Source organism: Branchiostoma floridae, chromosome 1 (genome assembly GCF_000003815.2).
Source record: "Branchiostoma floridae strain S238N-H82 chromosome 1, Bfl_VNyyK, whole genome shotgun sequence".
In the NCBI taxonomy this organism is placed as follows: Eukaryota; Metazoa; Chordata; class Leptocardii; order Amphioxiformes; family Branchiostomatidae; genus Branchiostoma; species Branchiostoma floridae.
In genome coordinates, this window is record NC_049979.1 from 29,555,251 (window position 1) to 29,581,821 (window position 26,571).

At 42.9% G+C, this 26,571-nt stretch overlaps 1 protein-coding gene across 3 annotated transcripts; it reads left to right on the forward strand.

Annotated features, from left to right (window-relative positions):
* The first annotated feature begins 38 nt into the window (after positions 1–38).
* On the forward strand, positions 39–26,564 carry LOC118429044 (F-box only protein 11-like). Of its 3 annotated transcripts, none has more exons than XM_035839398.1 (22): positions 39–251; positions 1,687–1,775; positions 3,140–3,242; positions 7,128–7,269; positions 7,958–8,087; positions 8,568–8,651; positions 9,244–9,376; positions 10,383–10,489; positions 10,937–11,048; positions 11,430–11,536; positions 11,864–12,001; positions 12,703–12,920; positions 13,279–13,364; positions 13,745–13,839; positions 14,477–14,599; positions 15,162–15,247; positions 16,252–16,328; positions 17,104–17,247; positions 22,624–22,842; positions 23,266–23,374; positions 23,800–23,898; positions 24,993–25,153. In XM_035839398.1, exons 1-22 carry the CDS (start codon positions 170–172, stop codon positions 25,120–25,122), a joined length of 2,613 nt encoding a protein of 870 aa, XP_035695291.1. In that variant the 5' UTR covers positions 39–169; the 3' UTR covers positions 25,123–25,153. The 3 variants fall into 3 exon arrangements, with proteins under 3 accessions (XP_035695291.1, XP_035695283.1, XP_035695300.1); XM_035839390.1 differs by having other exon boundaries at positions 40–251; positions 3,137–3,242; XM_035839407.1 differs by lacking the exon at positions 24,993–25,153 and adding an exon at positions 25,154–26,564 and having other exon boundaries at positions 41–251; positions 3,137–3,242.
* The last annotated feature ends 7 nt before the right edge of the window (positions 26,565–26,571 follow it).

Here is a 26,571-nt window from a genome sequence, read left to right on the forward strand (position 1 = left end):
TTTGTAACGAGGGCTGGGATTGGCGGATCGGCGGCAGCCTCTTTCTCATATCAATCCTTCTTCCTGTCGATCCATAGAGAAAATGGCGACTCTGTGAATGTAGCAAATATTCGCCGCGATTTTACCGTATTTTGTGGACATTCTGGGACCAAGGTTGTGAAGAGTAGTGATGAGTTCGACGCGGACTGGTGTGAAAAGGACACGGAGAAGACCCAGGCCCAAATCGGCCACGGTTTCTGCTCCGGTGGCGGGTAGGTCTCCTCGCCTTTGTTGTGCCTTGCTATGCGGGGCCTTGTTGGTTGGGTTGCCGGATCCGCAGCGCTGCGGCCATTATTTACGTGCTCTTTCTCTCCCCTTTCCTTCCTTTCCATCTCCCTCTACACCCCTTCCTAGTCGTAACACCTCCTCTTTATACTCTAGCAGATATCTACGGGGCTATAAGGGCCGTGGACAGTTGTGTTCCATTCGAATTACATGCCTTTGTTTTGTACAAATCGCAGACCTCTTTGGCCCCACAGGCTAGCCAGGTCTGGTCCCAATATCGCATTACCCGGTCCTGCTTTGTGTTTTCATGCATATCTCTTCACCTTTTTCCCTACCACATACTCTACTACAAACTCTTTACTAAAATGCATTGTATAGTGTGAAAATTTAAACCCCAAACTGCGTCTTTTTGGTGCACAATTGTGATGAATGCAAAGCTAGGGTTGTGTGTGGGGGTGCACTACTATGGTTGACAATGGCTGAGTATGTCGACAAGAATTTCTAGGGCTTGGTCCACACCTTAAAAACACGCTCCAGGCATGTACAAGCAACGAAGAAGAGCAAAAACCTGCGGATTTTAGAAATGTACACCAAAAGGCTAGAGCTGTATGTGTTCTTTTTGATCGGTAGAAGTGAAAATTTCATAAAAATTCTTATTGATTTTTGCGAAATAAGGACCCATGCGGTGCCCTGAAGCTCACTTCCTGTTGGTTGACCTGAAAGTGACCCAGGTAAAGGGTTGAGGAGAACAGCAAGATTCTTCCCTTGTTTAAGACATTGTGAATCCCTGGTAACATGGTTCTTATAGTTTAAGATGAACGATAAGGAACTATCGCATTTCCTTTTCAATGGTGCGGTTGAAAATAATGATCCGATGGACATAATAATTTGATGCGGCGTAATTTGGGGGTGCTTCAATGCCCAGGGGCCTGCACCTCAATTTGCACCTGGCAGTATTTTACTATGATAATCACATTACAACATAGCTGCAACATCTGCACAACATCAGCGAACAGCTACATAATTCTGCATAAATTTAATCGAAACAAGACATGTGAGATGTGAATGGTCACACATTTCTTCTGTATCTTTTCTCCAATCTTTCTTGTCTTGTGGAAATTGTGCAAGGTTTTGCTTTGAAAGTTAGAATTTTTGTTAGAAGCAAGTTAGAAGCAAGTGTTGTTTTCTTAAATGAGTACTAGCGTAGTGGATGATTATAACTGGAAAAGATGTTACAGTATTCTGAATATTTTCGTTGTTAGCATCTGCATTATGTACATCTGTTACTATTGACTTACATTATAAAAAGCATTGATTATTCTAAATCCCCTGTGCTATAGGATGCTTAGTCGGTCCTATAGGATAGGATTAGGGATGTAGATTGCAAAGGGTTTATCTTGATGTTCCCTTGTCTGTTCCCAGGTCCCTCCTCTTCTAGAACATCATCAACCAGCAGTACTGTAGAAGCCAGTCATCCATACAGGCTGCGAAGGAAAAGTCGAGTGGGACTTGTAAGTAACTTATGATATTTTTTATTTTGTAAATTATTTCCTATTGTATGAAATATGTTACGATGTACCTAAACATTGACGATTTATTTTAACAACAGTTGATTGCGTGACTGCATAAAAAAAGATCTTGTATGATTTCAAAACTAGTTTTTCATGATGTTGGCAATGTTCTTAAACTGTTTTGTTTGTTAACTGTGTATGGGAAAATGTTTGCGGTGGTTAAATGCCCGTGATTTTCACTCTTAAATTCAAAATCACAACCACCACAAATATTTCCATATTATAGTAAAACCCTACATGGCTTGTACTGCAAAATCTGTCAGACTGTCCATTTTCGCAACTACGATAGAATGCAAAAATTTCCCCATTTACTGTAATAAAGAAGGTATAAGTTTCGTTTGGATGTAGAATGTGTTTTCATCAATTAGATTTCAGTTTGTGGCACGTAGGAAAAAACGAATGAAGTCTAATTTAAATATGTGTCATAACATATACTTTAAAATGTAAGAGGCAAAACATCATATGATATTTATCCAATTATGTGATGTTATGTGTATTTGAGCTTGGTTACTGTGTATGAACTATGGTTTGAGTGGGTAGGTATCAAGTCCAAGTTCAGGTTCATGTCCGTTATAAGTCTGTACCTGAACCCTAACCCATTGCATATGTGTGCTAGAAATACTCTTTTTCAGTTACATGTAAAATTGCATGTTGGCATAGATTTTAGATGTAATTTTTGAAATATACAAAATTATAAACCTTCCATAGTAAACACAAAAGCTCAGTATTAAACACAAAAACAGCAGTGTTTTCGTTCTTTTCCCACGCAAATTTCACAAAAAGAGAATATACATAAAGTGAAAAGTTCACAAGGTTTAGGTTTTTTTTAACTAAGCCTAAATTATCTATGAAGAACAGTTCCGGTACAGGTAAGCAGCACTAGTCCTTGATGTATGCATGGCAGGAAAAGTTGATTCCATGTAGCACTCCCATGCTAACCTAAAGACCAAAGGTGCCCCATGTGTGGCTGTACTGAATATGCATCACGGCTTTATTGTTATAGATGAGCCTCAGTAGATAATAGCTAATACTGCTCCTTCGAAAGGGGACGTGAGATTACTGAGATTTCACACCCGGTAATCTCCAAGCAGATTCCTCCGGTGGCATAAAACAGTCGCTGTGGCCAATTTTACTCCTCTGCCGGCTAAACTCCTTCCCCAGCTTATGTTGCTGTTTTATGCCACTGGAGGAATCTTTTACTCCTCTGCCTGCTAAACTCCTTCCCCAGCTTATGTTACTGTTTTATGCCACCGGAGGAATCTGCTTGGAGATTAACACCCGGTACATCGTTCTCTCGTTAGCAGCAGCCCGCCTCCGGTGGCGCCCAGAGCGACCATGACAGTGACGTTGGCCTTCCCGTCCGCCAGCCAAAGCGATCACGGCTGTCCATTCCAGAACAAGACCATGGTATGTTACTTAGTGCGATCACATCTGGTGTGGTATCTGAGGGGATTTCCCTAATTAATTAAGGCATAGGAAAAATATGTTATGTTTTTGGTTACCATTAGAAAATGATAGAGTCATTAGATTTCTATGTATAACTAAAATGCCATTGGCACATATTGCAATTATACAGATATACATTGTACAAGCACTGTTTTCTTTTTTGACAGAAATGAGAAAAACATGTTGGAAAATGATTCTACAATATTTTCATCACTCAAATGTCAGGTCGAAATTTTATGTCCCTTGCCAGGGCTAGCAGCCGACAAAAAAAAAGGTTAGGGTTGCCAGGTTTTTAGAGTTAGTCAGGTAACCGAGAACACAACAATTTTTTTCAAAGGTTTTAACTTACAACGCCACGCACATTCATACGTTATTTAGGTATCATTCCTCAAACTAACTCATGGTAAATTGATACTAGCTAGATAGGTAGAAAGCGTTGTCCTTACGTGCCCTTTATCACATAGCAACATACACTCGGTACCAATTAAATTGTTAGGTGATTTTTGTGGAAGAAAACGAACCTTTGACAATAGCTGAGTGACAGTGCTTGAGATAGTGGTTGCCAGAATGCTGGGGTCCTGCCCTGGAGTTTTTAATGAATTGATTGGTGTAAAATTGAGACTCATTAGGTCCACAGGGTATACCCTTTGTTAACAAGCAGCTGATACCACTGGTGGGGGATTCATCGAAAACCGGGCTTTTAGTCAGAGATGCGTCTTGGTTGCACTGTTCTATAAATAATAAGGAATTACATGTCCTGCTATTAGGCAACACAGCGTAATATTTTTCCGCCCCCTTTTTCGGTAACATCGCTGAATGTGATCAAAATTTGTCGATTCCAGCTGCTTCGATCGTCATTTTACCATCACTATGTTTCTTTTCTGATGAAAAGTTGGAAAATCTCGCTGACTAACATTTCGTTGAAAAAAAAAAAGATTCATACTACTGCTGAGATAAGAACAGGTCTAGAAAAGTCTATATGATATCCATTGACCCAACTGCCTTGGGCAAGTGAAAGTGCCGATTGGGGAAGCCCGCTGTTCTTGCCCAATTGGGCCAGTGCGATTTAAATTATAGTCTTAGATATCGTGATTTTGTGTACTACTCTAAATAAATTGTGCCCCCCAAGTGGCTTGCCAGGTCTATTAGGATTCTCCATTTGGAGGGTATGGCGAAACAGGTGTTAAGAACACCTTTTCAAAGCCGCCATACACACATGTACACATGTTCGCACATGTCTACACGCGGCGGGGTTACACCGCCCCTTACGGGGTGATATACCCTTTCGCTGGCTGATACGGTATGGAGGTTCGCCAGGCCTCCAACCGGGTGATTTGAAGTGAATCACCAACTCCAGACAGAAGGGTTTGTTCCATCTCACACCGCACCATCGCACGTGTGGGGGTTCTTTAACGTGCATGGGGTGTGACTCTCCCCATACACGGGACCTCCATTTAACGTCCTATCCGAGGGACGGCCCTAGCCGAAGCTAGGTACTCATTTTTCACCTGAGTATAGTGAGGAAATCCGTGTAAAGTGCCTTTCCCAAGGGCACAAGATCGGTGACACGCAGCGGGATTCGAACTCGCCACCTCTCGGTCACGAGGCACAAATCCCGCCGCTGCGCCAGACGATCTCACAAAGGTCTTGTAGTCAAAACACTGTTACATGCTTTGATTCAAAGTGCTTTATTTTTTTACTGAAAAATAGAAGAAAAGATTTCATTGCTGCATGTAAAAATGCACCGAAATACGTCATTCAAATTTCGGGCAAGTGAAAAACTGGTTCAGGCAATGGAAATTGACCATGTACATGCCCAATACTAGGCCCAATGAATTTTTGAAAACTTGTCCAAGAAGGTCAATATTAGCGGTTTCTCACAAAGACTGGAGGGCTCAGACGTAATCAATTTCAGCTGTAATCGGAGCTTAGTCCATTGTGATGAGGAGGTTTTCAAGGGTTGAATTGTGGCCAATCAGGATGCTGCAAAGATTGATCAATTTATCTCTGGAGGACTAGAGTGATGACACATGAATAGGCATTGTCTAGGCTGGGTGGATGGTGAGTCACTGGTAGAGTAAACGTGTGCAGAACGGATTAGGGAAGGAAGAATTAAGGGATGGGTCACCTGGGAGGGTCACTCAGCCAAGTGGACAGATGTCAGGACTGGACATTGTCTCTCCGGCCAGCTGCAGATCTCCCCATGCATGCCGCACCGCTTTGAGCAGAGCTCCAGAACCGAAACGACAAATTTGTCACCGCATTATCCCCGCCACAATGGGTGCTGAGATGGTGTGGTGCCTGTGGATAAAGGGACTGATGGTAGGGCCACACCAATTTTATTTGTTGTTTCTCGGATTTTATTCAGAAAAAAATTGGGTAGGTCGGTCGAGAAAAAAAACGAAAAAAAAAACATTTCCAAAAGTCAACATGAGGTGTGGCCATCAATTAGAAATTTTTTTTTCAAATCTGAAAAAATAGGGTAGGGAAATCCGAGAAACAACAAATAAAATTGGTGTGGCCCAGGCTAGGTTGTGCTTCCCCTCCAACAAGTGTAGAAATCGTAGCAACAATGTTCATAATGTAATAAAACATCATACAAGTACCACACATGATAGAAGGATTATTTTTCTACCCCACCTCTAAATTACCGTATTGTTCTTATGTTGAATGACTTTTGCACATGCGCTCGTTAAAGTCAATTGCTTAGCATTGTTTATCTATCATGGGTCTTAGTTGAATAATTAGCTTATGAATTAAACTAGAAACAGATAAGTGCAGTTGTACTTGCAATGACAGTTGACCTTTTTGTGTGTCAAAATGTCTGCAATAGCAATAGTATTTTTTTTTACCTCTAATAGTAATAATATCAATGTCTAATCTTATATAGTCCAACCTAGTCGAGTTTGTATTGGAACATAACAGTTTTTACAAAGCATAGTCTCTATTTATGTTGTAGTCAGTTAAATGATAAACTACTACGCTCTTTGTACCAACGTTTTCTAAAGGTTTTGTAGGTTCTGAAAGTAAATAAAGGTGTGGTATTGTTCAGGGCCTTTGTTAACAATTTTGTGGTTTGGATGCTCTTTGTTGTGTACATATCCAATAACAAGATCTTTTAGTTTTAGTTGTTGTGTGGTCAATGATACTATACGTACAACAGTTCATGACTATAAGCAACCACCATAAGGTTATTCAATGAACAAAGAAGTTTGTACAAAATATACACCCTTCTGATGTTATTGAACATCAAATCTTAAAAATCATACTTCCCGTTGTTGATTACTGTTGCCAGTTCAATTTCGGCCCATAGTAAACACAGCAGCTCGTTCGGAACTTTTTACTGAGACTTGCAAGAGATGTTCTTTTGAGAAGTAGAGAAGGCAACATTACAAAAAACTTAATATACGTTATTATGATTATGCACTGTTTGTTTCTCAAAAGAACGTTTATCGCAAGTTTCAGTACAAGGCTCTGAACTGGCTGCCGCATAAATTAATGACATCACAGTCGGAAATTACAAAATGTAACTTGATAACAATCAGAATTAAAATGATTTATTTGTACAATGTCGCAGCCTTGTAGGCTGAATCGTGTGATACATTACAATTACAAGAACAAGAAGTATGATTTGTAAGATTCAATGTCTAACAACAACAGAAGGGTGTATATTTTGTACAAATGTGTATGTTCATTGAATGACAATGTACGGATGAATGTAACCGGGAAATGTTAAATTTTGGTGGCATCAGCACTTTAAAACCATTCAGTTATATCTAAAACTGTGTACTTGTCTACTTCCTGCCAAGACCCCCTAACCATTCAGTTGTGTCTGTTTTCTACAAGGCCCCCTAATCAGCTGGCTGCAGGAGGAGGTGCCTGATGAGGTCCTGCTGAAGATCATGAGTTACCTGAAGGAGAAGGACCTGTGTCGAGCCGCGCAGGTCTGCAAGCGCTGGAACACCCTCACCAACGACCCCACAATATGGTACAGCTCTTGTCAACTTTCTTACACATGGTCTTCATAACGGTTAGGACATTTGGCCCCAAACCCAGAGGTCCTGGGTACAAATCCTCTGACATGCTACCAATGTTTGCTCATGGGAAAGACACTTAACATGACTTTCCTCACTCCACCCAGGTGTTAAAACTTCAGCTCTGCTGTCCAATATCATGTCCTAGACACAGTGCATAACAACCCACTGCCCATACAGCCTTAAAAATGCCATGGGAATATCTTTACCTTTACTTGAACAGTATTTTGTGGTCTTTCTCACAAAAATACTTTTTTTTTTAAATTAAAAATGCAGTACTGGCAAAGACACAAAGACCATGAGCTCACAAATTATATTTCTAGGCATCATGACATGTCATTCTGCATTGTTTCAAACTCCTCTAAAGCTAAAGCTAAAGTTGCCATGCATCACATTGTAATGCGTAGGCCCAGCACCCATCTCCGTTTTTATGCCCTGGGGTCACACATATATACATGTAAGTCACTACAGCAGGGGGCCAGTCCACCGATAGTGAAGTATGTTTAGCTTCCATACTCTTCCTCTTTGCAGAGAAAGAAGTATGTACCATTTTTAAGAGTCTTTGGTATGACCCGGCTACAACATCCAGCCTTCCTTGGTCCTCTGCTTTATATTGAATGTCGTTCATTCTTTTATTTTCAGGAAAAATCTTTACACTGCAGTGTTTGAATATACCCAGCCCATGATGCACCCGGAGCATGGAAAATTCTACTTTGTCAAGCCAGAAGAATATAACTGTCCCAACCCTTGGAAGGACAGCTTCCGCCAATTGGTAAGGACCGACAACTATTATGGACTCTTAGTTCTATATCCTGTTGTACAACATGTCCCCGTGGCACAAGCGGTAAAACAACCTTCTGCTTGGCCGTATGGATTAAATTGTTGGATCTGTGGTCCCAAGTTTGGTCCCAGGGTTGGCTACAGTTTTAACATGTTGTAAGGTATTGCATTCATCATTTTAAAGGGTGACGTAATGCTGTTATAAGGCTCAAGTACAAGACTTCTGCACGTAAAAGAACCCAAATTGCAACACACTTACCCAGAAGCATAGGGGTGACCCGCTGTGCTTGGCTAATGTATTATGTCCTGTAGCGAAGCTGCTTTGTACTACTAGTTAACGAAAAAATGTTAAACTTTGTGGTTCGAACTTGACCTTGGTACCTAAAGTATCTTGACTTGACTTTGACTTGACTTTGTTTAGTTCTTGAAGCTTAGCGAGTATTTATTAACTGTTTTTCTCTGTTTTCTACAGTACAAAGGTGTCCATGTAAAACCTGGTTATGCAGAACACTATCACAACAATGCTGACCGGTACAAGGGCAGAGAACACATGTTGGTAAGTACTGTACTATGTACTATGGAAGAGATTGATATTCTCATCCCAATGGCTTTGTATGTAAGGTGGTCATAAAATAGTAATCCTTTCTTCAATATAACACTGACAATTTTTTTGGCACGTTACAGATAAATTGTAAATGCATGTAAATTTGTGGTGTCCACAAATTTCGCAATGACTTCACCATGAACTCAAAACAGCCATGAAAATTTTTGCCTACTTGCCCCTTGTCTGTAAATGCAAAACTGAACTCAAAACCACTGCAAATACTCAATTTTCTCCTTGCTGTAAAAATAAGATTACTGTAATAGCAATTACTGCAATAGCAATTACTCAAGCAACTGGATATGATCTTAAAATAGTATAAAACATTCTCTTAACAAAATCTCCTCAGCATCACTAACAAAAGGAAATTGGTACGTCTGACTGTTTCAAAAATCATACCCAGTTGCTTGAGTAAATGCTATTTGGCATATCTTATCACCTGGATGTCTAACCTTCATTGACACTCCAAACTTGAATAATCAAATTATGGATAGTGAGTGAGTGAATGCACTTACAGTATTACTAATGAATATGTTTTTGGCTGCAGTATTATGACACCATTGAGGATGCGATGGGAGGAGTGAATGAGTGCCACCATGAAGGGCTGATCTTCGTCCACTCTGGGATCTACCAGGACGAGTGGATCTACGTGGAATCTCCCGTCACCATCATCGGGGCAGGTCAGTGGGAAATACTCCTTTTAACTTCAAAATTGAACGTGTCAATGCAGCAGCACCACCTAGCTGCAATGTTAAGTATAACAAGTTCAAGATGTCTATGGTTGCGAGATTGTGAATTTAATTTGAATACATGTTAAGTATTCATCTTTGTATTTGCAGTACTGTCTTTAACTTGCTTCATTTCGTATCTGTGCTGTGAAAAATATTGTTACAGGTGTTTTGGAGTGGGGTATATTTTGTGTTGAATATTTTCACACTGGCCTATACTTGTTTCACACAGGCTTCCACAGAAGATTTCAAATGCACTTAACGTGTACTGTGTGCACAACTGTATTAAATTCAAATATCAGATTTGGAGACCAAAATTTCTGCCATTGGAATTTGCTGTTTGACAGCACCAAATTTTCTCAACCTCTGGTGTATACATAACATACAACATGGTGTATTCCGCATCACCCTCGGTCCCAGCCCCCACCAGGGCCGACCACCCTCCAGCCTTCGGGTAATCTTACCTGTCATCTGGCTGGCATCTCAAATGATGCAGAGTGCACCATGTATTCTATATTTGTATCCCTATCTCTTCCATCAAACCCTTTTTCTTTGTATGTTTGAAATACTGTAGGGCTCTAAATACTTTTTTCTGCATACCTACACTGGTTCAGGTAACATTGAAAATTACCTGCACCAGACAAATTTTACCTGCACCACTCTGAATTTAGGAAGTATGGATCATACTAAAATCTGTTCAGGAACCATTGTTATTTTTTTCTTTGATACTTTATAGGTGGTAACAGTCAATGCAGCTAATAACAATCCACATACACCTACATCATATGACATCTATGTATAAAACCCAGTACATGGACCAGTGCAGGTTAGGTGCAGGTAGACACCAGAAATACCTGCACAGCTCCATTTTTACCTGTGCTAACCTGCATATGCAGGTGGTATTTTGAGCCCTGTTGAAAGGATCTTAGCTCATGGGAATGTGATGTTTTGCCCACAGCTCCAGGCAAGGTGGCGGAACATGTGGTTATCGAGAACACCAGAGACTCCAGTATTGTGTTCATGGAGGGATGCGAGGATGCTTTTGTAGGATTCATGACAATCAGAGTGAGTACTGTATTCTTTTCCTCTAAACAATCTGTATTCTTACATGTGTTCAAGCGTCCTTACACTCACAAACTATTGAAGATATTCACAACCAAAATCCATCAGTGCGGAAACAGCTATACTTATAGTTTGTTGTGTATACATGTCTGTTACCTCCACGAAAATGGAGGTAATGTTTTCGTTTAGTTTGTTGTCTTGGTGTGTAAAGAAGTTTGTTACTACTGGCCTGAATGGCAGAAAATGGTGTAAGTGGAGACATGCAGGATTGGAATGCTTGTTTTGGCTTGGGTCCAAAGTTGTTGTGGAAGGCTTGACCTGGGTCCCTCACAAAGGCAGGAAAATGTATAGGCAGATTTTGGGAGAAATTCACCTTGAAAAAACAACAACAGGATTTCGCGGCCTTCAATTTCTAGTTTTGATTTATATTTGTTGTTGTTTCTTTCACAGTTTTCCCCAGAGGACTCCTCAGCGACCCACCACCACGCACACCACGCCGTGGAAATCAACACCAACTGCCGACCGATCATCAGTAACTGTATCATACGCAGCTCTTCCACAGGTGAGTTAAAGTCCTGAAAACTGGACCCAGGGCGACCATAAAAGACATCTCCTACCAGGATGTCAGTTGCTAAATTGACTCCTCAAATCCTCCCAGCATCATAAATGGCTAAGTTATAGTACACCCTTGGTATTCCTTATGTTTGCTACATGTGCAGAGTAGTGTTCGACTTGTTTTGACATTTCCCTATCATCTTGTTACAGTACTGCAGCCAAATGTTGGTTTTGATATCTCTTGTTTTAGACATGCCATGGTCGTGATTTTTAAGTCGAAGATAGCTCTTGGGGCAGAGAGTAAGTGGTTTAGGTTTGGGCCCCCTAGCAGCTTTCATGGAACTGCAGGAGCCAGTTTTGTTAAGTTTTGTGCTTCTGTCCACGACAGTTGGGTCGGCAGTGTGTGTGACAGGCAGCGGCGCCCAGCCCACCATCCGCAACTGTAACATCAGTGACTGTGAGAACGTGGGACTGTACGTTACGGATCACGCACAGGTCAGTGTTATTCTGTACTCATTTTCCTTATCAAGTTACAATGGTGTTTTGTGTCACAAAGTTCCATATATATGTGATGCTATTAACTTTGGAACTAGTTCCATACATTGTCACATGTTAAACCTACCATGGTAACATCTATTACCCAGAGTCTTAGTTTTGTATTTTGACATATCTGCAAGTTTAGTTGAATAACAAAAGATGATATCTCAAATTTTCAACCTTTGTTATAAGAATAGTACCTTGTGCAGTACTCCTATTAATTGCTAGATGGGGTAAATGAGATTACAGTAGAGGACTCCTTATATATTGTGTTGTTAATTGCAGGGCTTTGTTGAAGACTGTGAGATCAGCGGAAACGCGCTGGCTGGAATCTGGGTGAAGAACTACGCCAACCCCATCATGAGACGTAACCACATCCACCACGGACGGGACGTCGGCGTCTTCACGTTCGAGAAGGGGATGGTACGTTTAGCGTGATTAAATCCCATGGCGGTTGGTAAGGCCGTTAACAGGGATTTCCTTTTGCGGTCGACTAAAGGAAAATGAGTCCTCTCTGTTGGAACAGAAAGTTTCCATTGGAGGCTACGCACCCTCAAATCTAGTGATCATCTCTTCCAAGGAACTACTCTGAAGAAAAACTATCGTGTAGGGTTGAGGATATCCATTTAGCTAGAAGACTAACCGAACAAGTTTTCACTGATCCAGAATTATTTCTATGAAATCTTAGTTAACTTGCAGCAATAAAATCCTTTCATTTTTCAGTGCAAAAAAGAAACTCACCAATAAATTATATCTGTCCTCATCTACGCATGGAAAAAATGTCACCCGTGGAAAAGTTACACTGGCCCAGTTTTGGCAAGTACGGTAGGACATGCACTTGCCTGATCCATATTTTCATTTGCCCTGGGTTAGGCTGACATCATATGTCAAAGCCGGGGCCTAGCTGGGCCATTTGTGGAAATGAAAAATAGAAATGTAAACTTATACACAAATATACACAAACAGTGCCCACAACTATTCTCTTAACATCTTGTGTAGTTTGTTGTCTTCTATATCACACTTTTTGTTACTGAAAGCTGCCCGGCTAGGCCCGGTTTGGAAATGTGACGTAGACCTAAATGGGCCAATGGACTTGTCTTAACCCTCTTTTCTTTCTCTCCTAGGGTTATTTCGAGCAGTGTAACATCCACCACAACAGGATCGCAGGGTTTGAGGTGAAGGCCGGCGCTAACCCCACCGTGGTGAACTGTGAGATCCACCACGGACAGACCGGCGGCATCTACGTCCACGAGAAGGGGCGCGGACAGTTCATCGACAACAAAATCCACTCCAACCAGTTCGCTGGGATCTGGGTAACGTCACATAGTGATCCGACCATTAGGTAAGTACATCGGATTCATTTGTTCAACCTTGTACCTGGTGCAGCATTTCTGTGAATCACTAGGTGGCATACACGTCCAAAGTTTTAGAGAAAAATTTGTAGAAACAACTATTGCAATGGGATAGTTGGACAGTAAGCTACGCTAACAGCTGTTGCTATGACTGCTGTATGTGTAACAAATTGGCGATGTTGTTCCTTGATGTTTATGGCTGCAAACACTCCATTTTCTCGCTGCCGTGAAATCAAATCCACACAAACTCAAATGCATTCACAGTACCACACAACCATGCAGTTGCATGCCAAAAAATGCTGTATTAGACTTTCTTGTGCCATTGACCATGATGATCTTGTGTTGCAGGGGCAATTCCATCTTCAATGGCAGACAGGGTGGAGTGTACATCTTTGGTGATGGCAGAGGGCTTATAGAAGAAAACGACATCTACGGTAAGTGCATAATGTTGTTACTGGGTAGGCCGACTACACAATGTCGAATGTACTCTCTCTTCACAGCCAAGGGCTGAATTGCTAGGAGCTTACAATTGGCGGGACTTAATCGTAAGGGTCTGTAATGATAAAACATTAAAACATTGATTTTGTTCTGTGGTGAACATAGCATTAGGCCACCCACACGACACATGCAGTCTTCGTCCTGGTAACGCACTCTGAGTTTGAAACTAAGTTACGCAAAAGAAATATACTTCTTGAGCTGGAATCTGGTCAACCAGGATTTAGAAATCCTACTTGTGTCGAGTTTACCTGTAAGATTGTGTCTAAGGGTTGTTAAGAAAGCAGTTTTTGAGGAATTTCTTGATCTATTTGTACAGGAAACCAGCTAGCAGGTATCCAGATCAGAACCAACAGTAATCCCATCGTCAGACGAAACCGTATCCATGACGGACAGCACGGCGGCATCTATGTGGTGAGACATATTTCTTATTCTTGCTGACGACAAATGCTTTTGTCAACTTTGACAATAATTATTTGACAATTTTTCCTTGTGCTTGACAACTGACAACGAACAGGTAAAATATGTGACCTCTAGAACAAAATTACCATGCCTGGAATGTAACACCTCAGTTACAGCCCCAAATTAGATACAATATAAGTTTATTGGAAATCGCAATGTTACAACAGAATTAAAAACCAATGTACAATGGTTAAGATTCATTAACAGGAGATTAAAAGTGATTGCACTTGTTTGTGCCAGGTGCTTTTTAAATCGTCTAACCATTATCATGGAAGCTCATCTGTATTGGTAGTAATCATAGTAAAAGACTGCGCAAAGGTATACACAGATCAAATTTTCAGCAACCACTGTTGCATTTTTCAGATTAATAATGACCAGTAATTCCTTTATGTAAACTCTCGATAGTTACACAAACGTGACCTTATTCACACATGATCTTGCGTATACGTGACATCAGCAATCTGTTATCTGTCTAATCGTTTTCTAAATCTTGCCAGTTGCTGTAGTAACTTTTGTATTGTGTTTCTCATTAAAACTTGGATGTCTAACCTTCATTGACATACGTTCTGCTCTACATTGTTCCTGACAGCATGAAAAGGGCCAGGGCATCATAGAGGAGAATGAAGTACACAGCAACACGCTGGCCGGGGTGTGGGTCACCACAGGCAGCACTCCTGTCCTCAGGAAGAACAGGATCCATAGTGGGAAGCAGGTACCATCCATTCTCATCTTAGATGAAATCTTCAGAAATATTTCCTGTCCACAGGTATACCCTGTGAATGCAGAAATGTTCATGGTGCTTTTATGTTCACAGTTTTCACAAGGCAGTCTTACCATGAACTTAAAACCACCGCAAACGGTTACAGATTGTGACTGCGTATGGCACTACCGCAAACTTAAAACCACAGCGAACACTCCACTTTCCTGCTAACGCAAAATTAAATCCACCCAAACATAAATGCATTTACAGTAGTTATCTTTGGGATGTCCCTGTAGCTCAACTAGTAGCAGCTTCGCAGTTGAGCTACTGATTCCAATATTAGTTGGTAACTGAAAGACCCTAGTTCAATCCAGGGAAAGGCATTTGTGGGTTTCACTGGCTTTCAGAAGGGGTATAAATTGAGGGTGCTTTAAGCATGTCACAGGGGGAAGAGCTAAAAACCCCTTCCTGCTAAAATACGCTGCTACTGAAACAGCAAGGAAAAGGCTGTCCTGTGTGCCACTAAAATGTAACCAACATCATGTATTTATCTTGCTATGTTCTTCTCCACAAGGTTGGTGTGTACTTCTACGATAATGGCCATGGAACTCTAGAGGAGAACGATATCTACAACCACATGTACTCTGGTGTGCAAATAAGGTGAGTACCCTGGTGTTCATGTATCACACTATTGCATGTACATGTCAATACACCAACTCAAGAGGTATTGTGTGTTGAAGATGTCTTGTGTGTCTCACTGACACACTGAGAGATAAGAGCATTTTGAGTGCATATAAACTCCTTTGTACCTTTTCTTGCTACACTGATGAATAGGAAGTACATGTATATTTGGTTTTGGCAAATGCTAGGATGACCCCATAGCTCAACAGCCTTTACAGTTCATCTACTGGTTAACATTAGCTGGTAACAGTTAGACTTCGGTTCAATCCTGAAAAGGGCATCTAAGTTGGGGCTGCACCCATTTTTTTGGAAGGCATGGATGTAGAATGGGGGTCCTGTTTTTGAGGAGGTGCCACAAGCATGCTAAAGAGAAGGGCTAGCAACCCCTCCCTGTAAAAATATACCCTGCTACAGAAACAGCTGTACCAGTCCCACTGGGCACAACAAGATTAACACAGCAACAAATGCTTGTATATGACATGTTTTTATACATGTTTGCCAGGGGTCTAGCCAGCGTCCGTTTTTCCGTCAATTGACGGAAATTTGCTGCGTCTGACGGAAAAATTTTAAAACCAATCCGTCAACCTTGACGGACAAAAATCCTTGGTGGAAGCTACAGGCGGCTTGGGGACGCCGTCCACGGCCGTAAAAGCCACACACTGTTTGTCTTGCTATTGTTATGATTGTTGACAATGTGTGTCGGCGCCCTTTCGCATACGATAATCTCATTAAAACCCGTTTTTCAAGGTCTCAGTTCAGTCCTTCTAATTAATTTTCGCGGTTTTTGGCGACGATTGTAATTGGCTGACGGAAAAAAATTTCGAGCTGGCTAAAGCCCAGATGTTTGCCCAAATTTACATGATTTACACATACATGTAGTTTGTACATGGGGACTACATATTCAAGTGTAGGTAAGGTTAGACTAAACAGATTTTATGGAATTGTGATTTCAACCTTTTCTTTATGTAATGTTGCCATTACAGAACAGGCAGCAATCCTCTCATCAAGAAGAACAAGATCTGGGGTGGCCAGAATGGTGGAATCCTGGTGTACAACAGCGGTAAGTGGGCTTGAGACAGATTTTTAACAAACTACACACAATTACAGTTCGTGCTCGGGAAGCTTTCGAGATGAATCTAAGGGTGTCCTCTTCATCAAACTGGTAGACCTCATCTTGGAGTTTTTCCTTGTCATGTGGCGGCTGATAGACATTGTTACGTGACAAAATATAGTCACAAACAGGTATGAGATTGTGTGAGAGAAGCATTAAGTGCACACTAGGCCAAACAAGCAAAAATGCTGTGACTGACTCTAGCAAAAACCTGCTGACTCTAGCCTTTTTTTGGTGGGCTGCTGGCAAGGACATAAAAGTTAAAACCTGATATCTAGGTGTCGAAATTGAAAACAGACTTTCTGTATTTTACACTCTGTCAAGTTAATGCTTTGAACAGTTGATGAGTCGGACTGTGTAGTAAACACTGTACAATACTTCTTTGTTCAATTTATTACAATACCTGTGCTTGTACAGTGCACAATGTATGATTACAGTATGGTGTGGAAAATACCAGGGACTTCCTTTCAGTTTTACATTGTGCTAAACAGTATTTGTTGGATCACTTTGGCTAAGATGTTTAAGAAGGGGGGAAATGAGAAAATCTCTTATTTCCAGTACCATAACTGGAAACAACTGTTTTCTAGGCCTTACTGGTACTTACATCTCGGTTGCATTCTTCTTCTGAGGTTCGAAATCCTGTATCTTATAACCAAGCAAAGTAACATTTAAGTACTATTTGTGTACTTTACTGATGTTGTTGTTTTTGTTGTTGTTGTTTAAGGCCTAGGCATTCTGGAAGAGAACGAGATCTTCGACAACGCCATGGCGGGGATCTGGATCAAGACGGACAGCAACCCCACCCTCCGCCGCAACAAGATCCATGACGGACGGGACGGCGGGATCTGTATCTTCAATGGAGGGAGAGGTCAGTGTAGAACACCAATAACATGTCCCATGTAGACAGGGGCAAGACAGCAGATTTTGATAACCCTTATGTAGGGCCAGCTGTGTAGGGCTAAAGATATTTTTCAAGTCACATGGTGCAAAATTTTACATGTAGTTTGAAGCATATGTGTGCAAAAAAAAAATCCCAAACCGCGTGCAGCATTTTAGCATACCTGTGTATGCTAAGAAAATTTGCCCAACTTTAAAATCAGTGTCAGTTGGACTGAAACATAAAATGGAAAAAACTCAAATAAAGCGTGCATCCCTTCACTGATCTTGAACACATTTTGAACTAGGTTAAGTAGGTAGGTAAGGTTTGTCTTCGTCCATATCAGCCATGGTCCTTAATTAGCATGTCGCTTGTGCGCGGCATGCTCTCCAAGCTCTTTCGAAGTAAACAGTCGGAAGTGAAAGGAGGCTCCTCCCACTTCCTGTGTTCCCGTGAGTGATGACGTCAGTTTTTGAAGTTTCGCTGTGGAAAGTGGTCACGCTCTCCGAGCTCTTGTGTTCCCAGTATATTTCTTCGTTTTCTAGCGCTATGAGTGATTCAAAAAAGGATAGTAGGAGACGTAAAGGGTCTCATGGTTCTCATAGTTCGTCCAGTAGGCATTCTTCTAGTGATAAACGCGCTCGCGAGGAGTTTTCACGTAGGAAATCGAGTTCTTCGTCACCACGTGGTATCGGGGACAAGCGCGAACTTGTCAGCGCCCCCCTCCCCCCCGGACACGAACGTGGAGACGGCGCGCTTACGGACGGCCGTTCCACGGAGGACCCGGAGAGTAGCGGGCAAAAAGAGCTACTGCTAGAGGGGCAGAAGAGTCCTCGTCTTCCTCGGGAGCCGAACGGAGATAAGTCTCCTGTGCGTACGCCGGAATGGCCGGGAGATTTGGGCGAATTGAGAGACCTTCTCGGGGTCAACGTCATCCAGCAAGACCAAAACTCTCTTCGCGTAGCGTTTGGGTTAATGTCTGAAGAATTCAAAGGAGTTAAAGAGATCTTAGGGTCTATCGCCGCTTCAGTCGGCGCAAAGAGGCATTTAGGCGCTCCTTCTGAGCTTGAGTCCGAAGTTACCCCCTCGAAGAGGTCGCGTTTTGACAGCGGCGATGAGTCAACATGTTCGGCGGCGAGCGATATGTCTTTTGTGCCGTTCGACCGTGAGCCGGCCGCCCCGGAAAAAGTGTGGACTGCCCGGCAGTCCGTGGTGCGGTTTGCCGCAGATTATTTCGACTTAAAGAAAGAGCGCAAGACAGAGTCCTTGACGCACTGGCAAAACAAGTATTTGCTGCCCTCTAATGCTCCGAAAGAGCTGTCGGTGCCTGAGTTAGATTCAGCCGCTAAAGAGATGATCAAGTCGATCGACTTTTACAAAGGTAAGTCGGCTCTTCAGGTCGATAGAAATCTAGCTTCGGTTCATACTAAGTTGTTGCATGTAGTGGCACCAGTTTTGAATCTTTGGCAGATGTTGAAAGAATGTAACGGCGAGATTTCTGAGCCTGATAGAGATATTATGCAGGACTGTGCAGCTACTGCTGTTTGGCTCTTAGGCTCAGCTCACTCGAAGATCGCTGATGTTCGTAGATCATCTCTAGCGGAAGTTTCCTATCAGTCTACGGCTAAGGATTTGTTTGGTTTGATTCCTGATGACCCTACTCAGTTATTGAGGAATGATTTGGGCTCTAAAGCTAGAGAATTGGCTTCAGGCAAGAAAGCCTTAGTTGATACTTTGAAACCAAAGCAGTCGTCCCAGCGGGGGCGAGGCGCTTCGAGCGCTTCTACCTCGAGGGGCAGGGGTGGCTTTCGCGGCAATCGGAAGTTCCGCCCTCCCCCCTCTCGCCAGTCAGGAGGAAACTCCAACTCTAAGTTCTACTGGGGTTCGCAGTATTCCCGCACCTCCAATCAGTCAGGAGACGGGAAGAAATCTAAGTAGTGTCTCCCAGTCTTGTTTACATCAGCTTTTACGCCGGCGATTGCCTGCACTTCAACCTGTACCCCATCCTTTGCCGAATCCCCTCCCTCATGGAGGGCGTTTAAAGTTTTTTTTGCCAGTTTGGCGCAAGCTAACTTCAGACCAAGTTATTCTGGATATAGTTAAGGGGTATAGGTTGCCGTTCAAACGATCGCCGCCAGTGCAAACTAGTATTCCTTGGACCCGTGCTATGACACGGGAGCAAGATTTGGCTATTGATTCTGAGATTGCTTCTATGTTGGATAAAGGGGCAATTCAAGAGGTTCCCTTCAGTTCTGATTTGTTTATTTCTAGACTGTTTACAGTGCCCAAGAAAACAGGCGGGCTTCGGCCAGTTATCAATCTTAGACCTCTTAATAGGTGTCTTTTTGTTCCAAAGTTCAAAATGGAAAGCCTGGGTATGGTCAGAGAGTTAGTTCGTCCAGGTGATTTTTTTTTGCAAAATAGACCTCACTGATGCATACTTTACAGTAGCCATCCACCCGAATCATCACCGTTTTCTTACGTTTGCGTGGAAGAACAAGTTTTTCTCGTTCGTTTGTTTACCGTTTGGCGTTTCGAGCGCCCCACTTGTGTTTACGAAGCTTCTTAAGGTGGTGGTTTCGCACCTAAGACGTAGAGGCATCAGGTTGATTATTTATTTAGATGATATGCTGATTTTTGCAGACAGTAGTGATCGATGTAGGCAAGATGCCATCACAGCGACAGACTTCATTGCCCATGTTGGGTTTGTCACAAATTTGGGTAAGTCTGTCCTGGAGCCGACTCAGTGTATTACCTTTCTTGGTTCAGGGTTAAACTCTTTGAGTATGTGTCTGTTTCTCCCTGGTGTCAAACTACAGGAGTTGAGCCAGTTAGCTGGCGAAGTACTAGAGAGAGAGTGCCTGTCAGCACGGCAGTTAGCAAGTGTCATCGGGAAGTTCCAAGCAGCCACAGTGTCCGTACTGCTCGGTCCTCTGCATCTTCGACATTTGCAACTTCTCCTCATCTCATGTCTACGACAATCCGGCGGTTTTTGGCAAACTCCCGTTCGACTAACCGAGTCAGCACGTCAGGACCTTATCTGGTGGAGGGACGAGCTACGCCTTCACAATTATCGTCCGATTCACTGTCCGGAAGAAAACGTAGTGATCGAAACCGACGCCTCTCTCGATGGCTGGGGAGCATTCGCAAATGGCGTGAGCACAGGCGGGCGTTGGTCGCGCGCAGAACGCGGACAGCACATAAATCAGTTGGAAATGCTGGCAGTCTTTCTGGCACTGAAGGCCTTTTGCAAGGACAGGGCGAACTGTACAGTACGAGTCAAATCGGACAACTCAACCGTAGTTTCGTACATCAACCGCCGAGGCGGCACAAGGTCGCCAGCCCTTTCAAATCTGGCTCTAAGCCTGTGGGATTACTGCGTGGAGAGAAGCATCCTGTTGTCAGCCGATCACGTGGCGGGTGTAACCAACGTAAGAGCGGACTTCAGGTCCAGACACTTCGCTCGCACAACAGAGTGGTCACTCTGCCCACAAGTGTTTCAGGCCATACAGAAGATGTGTCCCAGTCTGCGCAGAGCGGGAGCGGTAGATCTCTTCGCATCCCGACTCAACAGGAAACTACCCAAGTTTGTGTCTTGGGAGCCAGACCCAGAGAGTCTGGGGACGAATGCGTTCACGATGAACTGGAACCAGTGGGAAGCTCTGTATGCCTTTCCCCCATTCAAGATCATCGAGAGGGTCTTGAGGAAGGTCCGCCAGGACCAAGTAACAGTGCACTTTGTGGCACCGATTTGGGACACAGCGGCATGGTATCCACTGATACTAGAAATGTCCGTGAGAAAACCAGTACGGCTGCCTCGGTACCCGTCGCTTCTCACACAACCAGGAGACGGAAGTCTGCACCCGCTGAGCAGCACATTACGTATGGCCATGTGGACTGTCTCCGGCGTCAGTTCCGAGAGTTCGACATTTCGGAAGGAGTTACAGAGATCCTCCTCGCCTCCTGGCGTCCTAAGACCAGAGGACTCTATGCGTCAGCGTGGAGGAAATGGGCTCGCTGGAGCCGTTCTCGGGGTTTGGATCCCGTTTATGCACCTCTGAGTAAGGTACTGGATTTTCTTCATCATTTGTTTTCTACGGGTTTCCAATATAGAACACTCAATGTTTATAGATCTGCAATATCTTCCACTCATGTCAATGTAGAGGGAAAACCAGTAGGAGCACACTCCCTTGTCTCCCGGTTTATGAAGGGAGTGTTTGAGCTTAGACCGCCCATGCCCAAGCATATTGCTATTTGGGATGTCTCTGTTGTTCTGAAGTTCCTCAGACAGTGGTCTCCTGCGAAGTGCCTCAGTTTGAAGCAGCTCACCTTCAAGGTTGCTATGCTAGTGGCGCTAGTGTCGGCCGGTCGGGAACAATCGCTAGCTCTGCTCAGTACAAGTCACATGTCTTCGTCTAAAGAGGGGATTTTGTTTGTTATTGATAAGGTCACAAAAACGTCACGTCCAGACAAACCTTCACATTCTTTGTGGGTGGCGAAGTTTGACAACAAAGTGTTGTGTCCGGTCACTTATCTGCGGGCATACTTAGAGAGAACTGCTAGGTTTCGCTCCTCGTCTGACTCTCGGGTGTTTCGGGGGTTAGTCAAGCCTCATAAGGCGGTTGGATCTTCCACTATTGCCCGTTGGCTTAAGCAAATGTTGTCTGAAGCAGGTATCAAAGAGTACTCAGGCCATTCAGTCAGAAGCGCTTCAGCTTCAGCTGCCTTCAAGGCTGGCGTTTCTGTTAAGGATATTTTGAAGGCGGCAAATTGGGCCAATGCTACTACATTCGAGAGGTTCTATAATAAACCTTCTAACTCTTCTAGTTTCCACTTTGGTTGTTCAGTGCTGGCCTCGGCTTCAAAGTCATGCTAATTAAGGACCATGGCTGATATGGACGAAGACAAATACAAATTGGACAAACTTACGTGTCAGGACAATTGTAGTTGTCTGTCGTCCATTGAAGCCATGGTCCTTCCCGCCCTAGTATCTTGCTAGGGTTCGCTTTTAGTTTCCCACCCTAAGTTTTCGGCCAGCACTGTTGCTACTAAAAAACTGACGTCATCACTCACGGGAACACAGGAAGTGGGAGGAGCCTCCTTTCACTTCCGACTGTTTACTTCGAAAGAGCTTGGAGAGCATGCCGCGCACAAGCGACATGCTAATTAAGGACCATGGCTTCAATGGACGACAGACAACTACAATTGTCCTGACACGTAAGTTTGTCCAATTTGTATTTGTCTCTGCAAATCGAACTTGTGATCACTTGCCGCAAGTTGCTGGAAAGTTGAAAAAAGTGTGAACTGTAATCGAGAAAATACAGTGCGGATTTCTGTACTGACAATGTTGCTCCTTCCCTGTTGCAGGTGTCCTGGAAGAAAACGACATCTTCCGCAATGCCCAGGCTGGTATCCTCATCAGCACCAACAGCCACCCAACCCTCAGGAAGAACCGAATCTTCGACGGCTTTGCTGCCGGCGTGGAGATCACCAACAATGCCAGCGCCACGCTAGAACACAACCAGATCTTCAACAACAAGTTTGCAGGGCTGTGTCTTGCCACTGGGGTCAAGCCTGTCATGAAAGGTACTGTAGTTTAGATAATGATATATTTATGTTTCCTGAAGAGAAAACATATTGTTGGTGCATTCTTCTTTCTCCTTCTTCTTCCGATGAACTAATCGGAGCTTAGAACTACCCGTGAGATAGCAGATAAGTTTTTACAGCAAAATATGAACAAAATATTAGCTGTTGCAGCAAATATTAACAATAACAGGTTTCAGATAGCAAAAGCAGTATTCAGTATTGGTAATAGCAGTTTTGCGATATTAAAACCTGTTTTGTTTTTTTTGTTTCTTTAGGAGGAATTTTCTTGGTAATGTTGCCTTTCTAGTTACAGTGGTCTTTTGTTCACAAGTGCAACTTTTCTCTAGAATGAATTTCGAGCCATGTAGCCTTTATTTGGGAGTGTTCCAAGTCATTGACAAATTGCTCTACCTGCCTTTTCAGATAACCACATATTCGACAACAAAGATGCCATTGCCAAGGCGGTCGCTCGTGGCCAGTGTCTCTACAAGATCTCTTCCTACACATCATATCCCATGCATGACTTCTATAGGTGAGTTGTATATACACAGGAGGTGGAGTAGGGAAACAAGTTAACAGCTTGTAGCATAACGCCTTCTCACAATGGTCACTATGTTCAATGTTACTGTTACTGAAAAATGTTTTAACTGGTTCTATACATGTATTTGCAGCTTTGATTTCAACCACTTTGCTGCAAACTCAAAATCAGGGAGTACCTCCTTGACTAAGTGCTACATACTGTATGCACTATAGATAGTACAGTATTATGATGTGTTGGATGTGACTGTTACAGTGAAGTCCATACTAACAAAGTACAGATTTAACACATAGTCTTTGAACTTTGGAGACATGTCTAAGAAGTGTTACATGAAAATGGCCACGAAAATTAATGAACTTACAGTATGTTTGCAAGAGTTTTTCCATGTTGATGGCAATCTTGTTTTTTGCTGCCCATAGGTGCTCCACATGTAACACGACAGAACGTAACGCCATCTGTGTGAACTGCATCCGCAAGTGTCACCGCGGACACCAGGTGGAGTTCATCAGACACGACAGGTGGGTGGACGTGTACACGTGCTTCGACCCAACTACGTATGACAACAGCGTACGGCGAGGTCATACGTCGCTTTTTGTTGTGTAAATCTGCCTTAGGTGTATGCCACCGCTAGATAGACATACATAACAAGCTATATAAATGCCCGTTGTATGGCACCGCTGACCTATTTACAGGCAGCGACGAAAGGCCTCATTTGACCTTGGACGCATGACCTTACCTCACACTGTTGTTGTATGTCCAGCAATTTTCCTTGTGTAAATCAAGCCTTTGTTGTGCTTCCAGTACAGCTTAAGTCCTTTTGTTACTGATTTTTTTTCTTTTTACGCTCAACCCTTGATCCCACAGTTGGTGTTTGTATGTAAAACAGTTCCTTGAACTGTGTACGTTTAGCGTGAGAGTACATTCTTCTGTGTGCAAAACAAGTTGTTACTTGCTGTAACTAAGTGCTGCTTGATATAGAGACTTAAAATGACTTGAAAACCATTGAAAACCATTGTGCAAGGGCATTGAAAACTTGCAAAAGTTCTTCCTTGTCTTATGTTTTAGCTCTTGGTGTTAATCGTAGTTGTATACAGCTTTTCTTGTTGTATTGTGAAGCTGTTGCTTTTATGTCATGTTATGTCATGTGAAGTTGTACTGCATGATTTACTTTATCTTAAACCTGTCTGCATTGTTCCTTTGTTTGTTTGTTTGTGTTCTGATATGTTTTGTATTTGATAAGTAGGTAGGGTGCATGCTGACTGATGGGCATGGGGCGAGAGTGTGCGAGCTGTGGCCGTGTGCTAGTCTGTTCCTTTGACATCCCTCAGACAGCTTTTCGCTCTAAAGTGACGTGACGTGCCTGTAGTGTGTTAACAATCGTAGCTCTTGTGCAAACAACTATAATACTTCTCTTGATTCCGATTCTAGTTTGCCGCCACTTGAGTTTTAGATGTTATAAATTCTTTTCTCCTGTCTCGGAAATAGACTGTTTGAAAGGAAAAGAAGTGAGACTTGCCATTTTGGATAGACGTGCCCTGCTTTCGATTAATGCTTTATTTTCTTTTGCCCCGACTTGAATCAGCTTAGTGAAAGCACCTTTTCCCCTTGACAGGTTCTTCTGCGACTGTGGCGCCGGGACACTGTCCAATACTTGCACACTAGCGGGGGAGCCGACACGCGACACAGACACTCCGTACGACTCGGCCCAGCCGCAGGAGTCCAACACCCTCAATGTCAACTAATCCGTTTCACCTCGTGTCGTTTTTGCATCAGATTCTTCTGCGACTGCGGGGCGGGGACCCTCTCGAACTCCTGCACGTTTGCAGGCGAGCCGACCCGCAACACGGACTCCGTGTACAACTCCGCCCAGCCCGAGGAATCGGACACTGCTTAACTAGCTCCCTCTTGTGGACAAGAGACTAATAACACCATTTTATCCCGAATGAGGCACCGTTCTCTGGATGGACCATGGCTATAATGGTTGTCCCTTACCCTGCAGTGTTGTATACAGGACAACAAGAGAACTTTGTACAGTTTATGATGATTTTTTGTAGAATCATCCTGCAATATTGTGATAGTCATCTGCTCCACGTGGGCTGTCACCCACCAGGTATCTTGTGGTAGATCCATCTTTGAATTCTCTGAAATACATGCCAGTGTTAAAGATAAGGAAGGACAAAGATAGTCGGACCCTCCAAGAAGCAGCAACTCAAAGATGCCTCTGCCGAGATCTTTCACATCAGAGGGAGGGAGGATGGCTATTCCATCAACTTCACATGTTGCCAACTTTTCAAATGTATCAGTAAAGTTGTTGCAGGTAAAGAGAAATTGAAAACAGGCTGGTATCCAGACTTTCCATTGCTGTAAACGTCTCCATCAAAGTTCTGTAAAGGAAAACTTTTTTGCTTTGGCCTCAGACAAACCATTCCTCCTCGAAGTGGAATTATCCTCGTAATTGGTTCCTTATTTTGCATATTGTATAATTTCACTTGTCATCGGAATGTTTTGAGATATTTTAATTTGTATTTTATGTTTTTCCTTTTTATGATTTTTTCTTATGTTAGCTCAGCCAAATGGTAGTTTATTTTGATGTAATTGCATTTGATGGCGGCAGCCCTGATTTGTTCTACTTCTTTGCCACCACGTTGCCAAACTACTGAGTTCATGTTTAGCCTTGTCATTGTTGCTACGTGCTGATTTTGTGTCATGAATTCTGGACGGCCCAGTACTAGATTTTCCTCCGCGCTATTTAAGTCACTGCTGCAAGCAGGCCTAGTAATCTCTAACGTCAGCTGTCGCGCTCTTTTTAACCCTAATTTATCAGCACATTGCTGGTTTTGTATATTAGGCAATAAGCATTTGTATGAAAGCAGATTTAATTTATTAGTGTGGTAGGCTTACGGTGACTCTGCTTTGGACCAATGGTGCCTGTACCCTCACTACTCTTGCTGTTTTTGTTGTCTATGGTCATTCATATTAACCAAAGCACGTGACGTCATTGTACATTGTAATTATGGTGATATCCATAGTAATTATTGTATACCTCACAGTAGGACGTAGTGTCAGCCGTGACTCGCAGGTAGACATGAATATTCAGAGAAAGTTTCTGAAAGAATGTCTAGGAATGTTGCACCTCATGTACCTAAAGCAGTAGCCATTAAATAGCCTCATGTAATTTCCTATAGTGGTGT

Coding starts and splice junctions, on each gene's coding strand:
- LOC118429044 (XM_035839390.1), top strand. CDS start 170: ATGAGTTCGACGCGGACTGGTGTGAAAAGGACACGGAGAAGACCCAGG. Junction 8,652..9,243: donor AGGGCAGAGAACACATGTTG/GTAAGTACTGTA, acceptor TTTTGGCTGCAG/TATTATGACACCATTGAGGA. Junction 12,002..12,702: donor TCACGTTCGAGAAGGGGATG/GTACGTTTAGCG, acceptor TTTCTCTCCTAG/GGTTATTTCGAGCAGTGTAA.